The sequence below is a fragment of the Apus apus genome, chromosome 16, assembly GCF_020740795.1.
Source record: "Apus apus isolate bApuApu2 chromosome 16, bApuApu2.pri.cur, whole genome shotgun sequence".
Classification (NCBI taxonomy): domain Eukaryota; kingdom Metazoa; phylum Chordata; class Aves; order Apodiformes; family Apodidae; genus Apus; species Apus apus.
The window spans coordinates 14,157,409-14,165,946 of NC_067297.1; the positions used below are offsets into that span (position 1 = coordinate 14,157,409).

At 62.5% G+C, this 8,538-nt stretch overlaps 1 protein-coding gene and 1 long non-coding RNA gene across 3 annotated transcripts; both read left to right on the plus strand.

The window, feature by feature from the left end:
• On the plus strand, positions 1-1,297 carry CRYBA4 (crystallin beta A4). Its single transcript, XM_051634081.1, has 5 exons — positions 1-110; positions 235-353; positions 575-716; positions 830-972; positions 1,068-1,297. Exons 1-5 carry the CDS (start codon positions 18-20, stop codon positions 1,213-1,215), a joined length of 645 nt encoding a protein of 214 aa, XP_051490041.1. The 5' UTR covers positions 1-17; the 3' UTR covers positions 1,216-1,297.
• A 1,975-nt stretch (positions 1,298-3,272) lies between these two features.
• Positions 3,273-8,191, plus strand: LOC127391524 (uncharacterized). 2 transcript variants are annotated; one of them, XR_007891049.1, is made up of 3 exons: positions 3,273-3,334; positions 3,829-5,875; positions 6,149-8,191. It is a non-coding gene; the product is annotated as an uncharacterized LOC127391524 (long non-coding RNA). The 2 variants fall into 2 exon arrangements; XR_007891048.1 differs by having other exon boundaries at positions 3,829-8,191.
• Positions 8,192-8,538: the final 347 nt, after the last annotated feature.

An 8,538-nucleotide genomic window follows, 5' to 3' on the forward strand; every position in this document is an offset into this window, starting at 1 on the left:
GCAGGCAGGGACCAGCAATGCACCAGCCCCGGGCAGGTTCTAATGCTCCCCTGTGCCCTGGCAGAGCCACCATGACCCACCGCTGCAGGAGATCCTCTGGTCTCTGGAAGGTACGGGGGCCTGGCAGGACTGGCCACGCAGCCTGAGTCCCACGAGCAGCTGGGCATGGGGGTGCAGTGTCTGCTTGGGGCCTCTGCTCCCCTGGAGCCTCCTGACCTGCCTCGTCCTCCCCAGATCGTGGTGTGGGATGAGGCTTTCTTCCAGGGAAAGAAGCACGAGTTCACAGCTGACTGCTACAGCACTCCAGAGCATGGCCTCAGCACCGTCCGCTCCTGCAAGATCGAGAGTGGGGCGTGAGTGGGGGACACAGGGGCTGCCTCCCAAACATGCTGTGGGACGCCGCGGATGGAGGGGAGTTGGAGGACAGAGGTCTCCAGTGCCTCTTGCCACCTGAACCATGGGGCTGCCTCCTCCGGGGAACAGCCTTTTCCCTGCAGGGTGCAGCAGGCTCTGCCCTGGGTGTGAGTGGGATAGTGGGTGCTGTGGGGGTCTCACCCTGCTCTGCCCCTGGCAGGTGGGCAGGCTTCGAGCACTGTGGCTTCCAGGGGCAGCAGTTCGTGCTGGAGCGCGGCGAGTATCCGTGCTGGGAGGCGTGGAGTGGCAGCAACGCCTACCATGTGGAGAGGATGTGCTCCTTCCGCCCCATCGTCTGCGCCGTGAGTGCCCCCGACCCAGCTCCCTGCTGTGGGGCTGGTCCCTGGAGCCCACCCACAGCCCAGGGGCGGGGCAGGGGGCAGCCGTGCCCACACCGTGCCCCTCTCGGCAGCAGGACCACGGGCGCAGCAGGCTGATGCTCTTCGAGCAGGAGAACTTCCAGGGCAGGCGGGGGGAGCTGAGCGATGACTGCCCCTCGCTGCCCGCCCTGGGCTGGGGCAGCAGCGCCGTGGGCTCCTTCCTCGTCCGCTCCGGAGCGTGAGTACCCCGGGGACTTGCACCCTGCCAGGACCCAGCACCGCGTGGTGCAGGGTCCTGCCAGCCCCGAGCCCACTCTCTCTCCTCTGCCACAGGTGGGTCTGCTCACAGTACCCGGGGTACCGGGGCTTCCAGTACCTCCTGGAGAGCGACAGCCACGCGGGCGAGTACAAGCACGTGCGGGAGTGGGGCTCCCACGCGCAGACAGGCCAGGTCCAGTCCATCCGCAGGGTCCAGCAGTGACCGCTGGAGCCACCGTGGCACCAGGCACCGTCTGTCCCGCGGGGTGACGGGGACAAAGCTCAATAAAGGCTCAGTTGTCCAAGGCGGCGCTGGCAGTTGGGGAGGGGGTGCCATGGGGGTGCGTGGCCAGGAGCGATGCCACGCCTGGGGGCTCTGCAGGGGCAAGGGTGACCCTGAGGAGCAGGGAATGACCATCCTTTCCTGCACCTGCAGCCAGCACCGGCACCCATGTCACCAACACAGGCAGGTGAAGCCCCTGCCCTCTCCCTGTGGAGCTGCAGTGCAGTGTGCTGGCCTGTCCTCGGCCCCCCCTGCTGGCCCCTCGAGGAGCTGTGGGGCCAGGGCAGGGTGTCCAGGCCCGGTGCAGGGGTGAGGAGCCAGGTGCTGTCAGTCACAGCAGCCCCTGCACAACACTGCACATCCCACTGTCCTGTCCCTGCACCAGCCCCGCTGCAGGTCAGGGGCTCTGCAGGACCCTCACATCTCTGGTACCCTGCAAACCCCATCTGTGGTCCAGCTCCAGTACGGCTGGGGAGGACCCCAGTGGCCTCAGCCTTTCTTAGGAGTGGGAAGGAGCTGCAGGCTCCAGCCAGCTGCTGCTGCATTCTGCGCACCCCTCCCTGCACCCATCCCTGCCCTCATGAACATCCATGCACAAACCCCTGCACCCACACCAGCTTGCACCACCTCCTGTGCCTAGAGCAGAGCAAGCCCCTCTGCCTGCAGCAGTGCAGGGGACCAGGCTAAACCGTGTGTTGCCCTGGAGCAGTGAGGTGACACCACGGGCTCACAGCACCGTGTTTGCCCCAGCAGCACAGCAGGCACAGGCAGCACCTGCCCCTCCCTGCCTGGGCTGTTGCTGCAGGAAACCTGGGGCAGCAAGAAGCTGTTGGGGACTGCTGGTAAACCATCTTCTTCAGATTGTGAGAAAGCTCTGGTTAACTGAAGCTGAAAATGTGTCAGGAAAAGCTGGTTTGGAAAAACTGTCATTTCAGAAGAGCTCTGGAGAAAAGGTTTGATGTGATGAAAATGTCCCATTCCTGCCCTTTGCAGCAGCAGGACCACCATCAGAGACAATGCTGCCCAGGAAGGAATTCTCTCCACAGGAAATCACAATTAAAAAAACAGAATGGAAGAAGAAACAAAAAGTTTTGGGATGGGCTGTGTGAAACCCTCCTGCTGCCCCAGGGCAAGTCTGTCTTGGGACTGCCAGTCAGGGAGACCTGGAGGAGCTGAGCTTTCCAGCCCCTCCATGGTCACATCTGGTGGGAAACCCTGTCCTGCCCAGCCCACCCTGCCCGTGCCCGGCCCCACAGCCCCGCCAGGACACAGGGGACTGGAATCTGGGCCAGCACACAGCCAGACATGGCTAGCATCTGGCTGTGGGACCGGTGGGTCCCCGGGGACACAGCAGGGACCTGGAGAACAATGCAAGGGCTCAGCAGCAGCAAGGAGCTGTGGAAGGGCTGCCTCAGTCCCCTGGGGCCCCAGGATGGGGGTCTGCCCTGCTGGGCATGGCCGGGCAGGGCTGCAGCACTCCTGGTTCCCTCCCTGTGTTGGCACCGTGGTCAGGACGTGCCCAGGCTGGGGGTGCCTGCCATCCTTTTGTCCCCACCAAGCCCGGCTGGATCCTGCACACCATGTCCCCGCGTGGTTTTGTGCAGCACCCCCTGCCCCGTGTCCCCTACCCCTTGTGCCACCCCTGCGGGTATGAGGTGCCCACTCCACCCGAAGTGGCCACCGCGGTGGTTCGGGGGCCTGGCAGTGGGGTGATGGTGGCCTTCGCAGTGGGGGCCGTGGCCAGTGGCTCCTGTCCCCTGGTTGCCAAGGGGTGGGTGCCCCCGGGCTCTGCCGCAGCGGGAGCGGTGTGGAGCCGGGGGGCGGGAGGGGGGCAGGTGACTCGGCCGCATTTCCAGCATTTCCATGGACTGGGAGCTGCAGCATCCTCCTGCGCCGTAGGTAGGGCCGGGCGGGCCCGGCGGGGGCTGCGGGGAGGAGGAGTTTGCATGGCAATCTCTTCCTCAGGGATGCTCTCTGGAAGGCTCCAGCACAAAGAAGCTGCGCGGCGGCCGGGAGCGTGCGGAGCCGCGGCCCCAGCCCAGCCCGCCCCGGACACCAGGTAACGCCGCGCTCACGGGTCGCTCGGCTCTTTTCCCGATGGAAATGTGGCTCCTCTGCAGGCTCTGAGGGGGGCTGGGGGTGTCTGAGGGTGCGGGGGAGTCAGGCGGAGCCCCGGGGTCCCCCCCCGCCTCCGGCCGCGGTGCCCGAACAGGAGCCGGGACGCGGCCGGTCCTGGGGCATCGCTGCCCGGAGCCGCGGCCGCTGCTGCTCCTGCGGCTCCGTCTGCAAGAAAAAAAAAAAAATGCTCCCCCACTGGTATATTCCTATTCTGGTTATAAATAAATCCCACGCGAAGCCACGAGCACTGGCAGGATCCCCCGCTTCCTTCTCCCGAGGAGTGCCTGGGCCCTTTGTTAGGCGCAGGAGCAGCGGGGTGTTCCCAGCCGCACCCCGGCCCGGCGGGCGATGCCCAGCTCCAGCTGGGAACCTCTGCGGCCCCTCCACCGGAATTAATGTGAACTGATACACCGCTTGTTTGTATTTTTTTTTCAGACGCTTCATCAAGAATAGGGCTCGAGACAGGTAAATGGATTCTTGCCTGATTTTCAATGTTCCTGGAAGGAAATGTAGCCAAAATGCTGGTTTACTTCTTTGTCTTGAAACCACCATTTTCTCCCAAACCTGATGATCTTAGGTAGGGGGTTAGAGAGGCTGGGGCCAGCATCTCTCCAGGGTGATCAGCACAGCCCTTCCCCCTGACAGATGCTGCCCGGGCTCCTTTTGGGGAGCCATTTTCTGTCCCTCATTGTCTCACCGCCTTTTGTGTCTGCAATTATATCCTGCCTGGGAGAGCCCAGAAATAATTAGATTTCCAGCTGCTTCTGGACTTGCAGGGAGCCTTTCTCCCCCCCCTTGCCCTTCCCCCTCCCCAAGGCTGCCCACGCTGCCCAGCCGAGAGCTGCAGACAAAGAGAGGCAGCACCCAGCACTGCTGTGGCTGCACCAGAGCCGGGGCTGCGCTGAGCCTGGGCTCTGCTGGGAGACAGCAGTGCTGGCAGGGCCAAGGGCAGGGGTGTGTGGCAGCCCCCTACCAGGAGCTGGGGGGTTGGGGTGCCCAGATGCCACATCTCAGAGGTGTCCCTAGGGGCATGGGCAGCAGAGCAGCAGCATGGCAGAGGCACAGGGCAGCTCGTGGGCTGCCCTCACGTCCCTCTCTGACTGGCTTGGGCTCCCATCCGGCCCCCTCCTTGCTTGTGGGGGCTTTTAGCCCCCGTTTAACCCAAGTGCTGCTTCGAGGTGCTCAGGCACTGTACGTGCTACCAGCCTGGTGTGGCAAGAGGCAGCTGGAGCTTGGGGTTGGCAATCACCCCTCGCCATGCACGAGAGGAGTTTGGTTCAGTGCTGCCCACATAACATTTTTTTTCTCCCCCCTGTCTCCTGAGGTGTGCTTTACTGCTGGGTGAGAGAGGCCACCCCACAGGGGTCACCCCCTGCAGACCCCTCCTGCCTGCCCCACCACAGGCACCTCCCGACCCGATTCAGGCAGGGAATCCATCTGCCAGGTGCTCGATGGCATCTTTGGAGCCTGCCGCTGCCCCCCCCCCCAACTACGCCTGCCCCCGATCCTGAGCCTGGCCCCGCTGGCTGGCCCCACAGCATCTGGTTTGCAGATACCGCCTGGACGTGCTGCCCCCGCGGGAGGGACCGTCCTGCTGGCAGCGCCTGCAACGTGCGGCCACAATGAACCGCAGCCGAACTGCAGAGTCATCACAGCCCCGGGACCCGCGGCCGGCTTGGCTTTTCTGCAGGAGCAGGGCAGGAGGAGGGCAGGCAGCACGGGCAGAGCTGGAGCAGCACCCACAGCAGCGCAGCTGGGACCACACGCTGTGCCCAGCGGCATGAGCAGGACCCCAGAGACCCAGCTTAACTGCAGGGCAGGAGCAGAGGCAGAAGCAGCAGTGACAGTGACAAAGGCAGAAGCAGTGATAGGCAGTCCCTGTCCCCAGTGCAGGCAGTTCCAGTAGCAGACAGTTTGGGCCATTGCCACCATTTCTGCTGTGGTGCTCCCCATGCCTGCTGGCAGGTCTGGGTCATCCCTGCTGGCAGGTCTGGGTCATCCCTGCTGGGCACGGTTACAGGCACAGGAGGGGGTGGTGACATTTCCTCATGCACTGGGTGCCCTGGAGCAGTGGTGGGCAGCCAAGCACAGCCACACAGGGAACAAGTGCAGGTTACCCTGGGGGGGCCAGGAGCAGTGCCAGCAGCAGGGGGGTCAGAGCAGACGATGCTGCCTTGGGGCTTTAATCCTGCAGGTATGGGGAGGCACAGGAATGACAGCAGAGCTGAGGGAGGCTCTGGCTGTGTTCCTGCCTCCGTCCCTGCCAGGATCCCAGCAGCAGGATGCATCCCCGCTGGCTCAGCCCTGCCCCAGGACGATGTGCCGTGTTGCTCTCCCTTGCTGCGTTCGTTGCTTTCTTTTGCAGCTGCTAATGACTGACCTGAGGTCTGTTCACACACAGTCCCCTGTGCGGCCTCCGTGGCAGAGCAGCCAGACAGGACGGGGGGACATTGCAGAGCATTTCTGTAGCTGGTGACCACAGGTAGGACCCGTGGGGGGAGGGTGGAAGTTACGGACGGTGCCAGCCCCATCTCTCCCCTCTCCTTGCTACCCAGGAGGGCTCTGGGTAGCCTGGAGCCAGCCTTCCTCCCTAGAGTCCCATCCCCTCAAGGGTTCTCCCCAGGGTCCAGCTGGATGCAGGAGGTCACTGTCCCCAGGGCCACCTGCATGAGAGGATGTGTCTCCTGTGTGCCCAGTGGTGGGGAGGGAGTGGCCACTGCACTGCCCAGGGTCTCACAGCATCTCTGCTCCCCAGTGCCACCAGCCCCAGGGGCACAGCCCCAGCCCCTGTCCGACCAGACAGGCTGTGCCCAGAGGAGAGCCAGGGCTCAGGGAGCAGCCACCACCACCCACACACGGATGCCAAAGCCAGGCTGGCCCCAGCAGAGCAACCTGGTGCTGGCTGCCATGGGCCAGAGCCACCAGCCTGGCCACTGCGGGGGACATGGCCGAAGAGACAGCACTGGTGACACCTGAGGACACGGGTCTGCGTGTGCACACGGTTTCCTACAAGGTTCTGGGGTCCCCTTCCCTCCTGCTGCTGCATCCCGGCCAGACCCAGTGTGGGAATCTCCCCACATACCCTCTCCAGCAGTGGGCAGGGCGTGGGCAGGATGAAACACATCTCCTCCACTGAAAGCAATGTAGGAGGGAGAAGGGGAAGGGGATGGGAACGGAGCTCTGATGGCTCCCCAGGGAGACATGATGGCCTACAAGGGACCCTGGTTGTCCTCACTGATCTTGCTTGTCCTGTCAGCAAAGTCCTGGTGAGTTCTGCTCTGGAAGGGCTCTGCACTGCTGGTGCCAGGTCCCAGCAGGACACTGCCTGCACTCCCTTTTGTGGGGAGGGCCAGGGGCAGTGCATCACTCTGAGGTGCCTGTGGCATGGCCTCTGTGGGGTCACGTGGGGCTAACAGTGGCCCCATAAACAGGTGTGACCATCTCCCTGCTGCCCTGTGCCAGCAAGTGTTCCCCAAGCAGGCGGGAGAGCCAGGAGTGCTGGGGTTGGGGACTGAGAGCAGACACAGCTCGTGGCAGGCATTACAGTCCTTTAGAGTACAAAATGGAGAAGCATCCTCTTGGGGACCAGAAGGAGCTCATGCTGAAGGAGGAGGTGACCCAGGGGGTGCCCTGGGTGCCCCTTCCCAGCCTGGTTTTTGGGGCATGGTGCAGAGCTGCTGCTCCTGCTGCCCCTTGGCAATCAGCACCGCACAGCCGCCTGCTCCTGCAGGCAGCCCCACGGGGAGGCAGCTTCTGCTGGGGAGGGAATAAGCTATCAGGCACCTTTCCTCTGCTCCATGTGATGGTTTTCTTTGGTGAACCTCCTTCTCCTTTCTCCTCTGGCTTGGTGGAGACCCAGTGCAGCCATTGTTGCCTTGGCAGAGGCTCTGCTCTTGCAGAGCTGCCTGTACCCTTGCCCTGGGCAGCACTAGCCATGCCTCACCCCTTCCCTCTCTCTGCTTCTTCCAGCTTCTTTAGTGCTGTAATGCCAAGATAGAGGCCAGCACTGCCGAGATCGTGCAGCCCATCTCTTGTCCCACCCACATTGGGGGTAGGAAACACATGTTGTGTGGGAGCACAGGCTGCTCGGGTGGTTTGTGCCTCGCCAACACGGACAGTAGGGCAGGTCCCTGTGAAGCATTCAGTTCAAGAAGTGAGTTACACTGTGCAGGCTAAACCCTCCTCTAACACCTTCCCAAACTCGATCTGGTGGCAAAGCCCAAAACCACCTCCTGCTCTCACTAGCGGGAGCCCCACTGCTCCCGCAAGACCCAGACGGACACTTCCCAGGAAAGTGCTCCTGGGCTGGTGGGGGTAACGACGGCTCTGCATGCTGCCGCTCTGCTCCCGTATTAACCTACTAACCCGCCGCCGCGAGGGCTGCCGGGGCTGCCACGGCCCCTGGCACACGGACTAACCCACTAACCAGCTCCAGCGCATGCCCTACTAACCGCCCTGTCTCACCTCCCACTAACAGCCAGCGCTGTCCTTAAAGGGGAACAGAAAAGCTGGGTAAGTAGGATTGGAAGTGCCGGGCGGTGCTGCAGGGGTGACGGGCAGGGCTGGCAGCCCGAGCCCCCCGCTGCAGGCAGGGGGCAGCCCGCTCCAGCCCCTGCCCCTTGCTGGCACCAGGAGGGGGTTTCCCCCCACACACCATGCCCAGCTCTGCCTGTGGAGTCTGTTGCTGACTAGGAGCCTAAAACGGTTTTATCAGCAGAAGCTTTTCAGTTCCTTTTTAAGCCAGTAGATCTCTGTTACTAACACATTCCTGAACTGAATTAAACAAACTAACCCTTTTGCTGCTTTTCTCTTCATTTCTCCTCTAGTCTGTATGTCCTCTAAGTCAGACCAGTTGTGTCATGCTTCTGTTACTAACCACCTGTACTAACTGTTCCTGACTTGTATTGCTACTAACAAATACTCTTTGCACTTTAACTCGCGGGTGCTGTTCGCCATGACAATGAACCGTGTCCTCCTCCTGGACTCCTGGTCACTAACCTGCAGCAGCCCCATTCTCAGTGCTGCTGAGCATCTTTGTCTCCCATTCGGTGTGAGGGAAGGGAAGATGCTCAGGCTGGGGGGCTTTGAGAATCTCCCTATTGGCCTTCTGCTTGACAAGAAATTTCATGTGGCTAAATGAGGAAT

What these genes read in the sequence shown, in the direction of transcription:
- CRYBA4 (XM_051634081.1), top strand. Translation starts at nt 18, where the DNA reads ATGCACCAGCCCCGGGCAGGTTCTAATGCTCCCCTGTGCCCTGGCAGA. An exon ending in GATCCTCTGGTCTCTGGAAG is followed by an intron (nt 111 to 234) that starts GTACGGGGGCCT and finishes CGTCCTCCCCAG; the next exon opens with ATCGTGGTGTGGGATGAGGC. An exon ending in TTCCTCGTCCGCTCCGGAGC is followed by an intron (nt 973 to 1,067) that starts GTGAGTACCCCG and finishes CCTCTGCCACAG; the next exon opens with GTGGGTCTGCTCACAGTACC.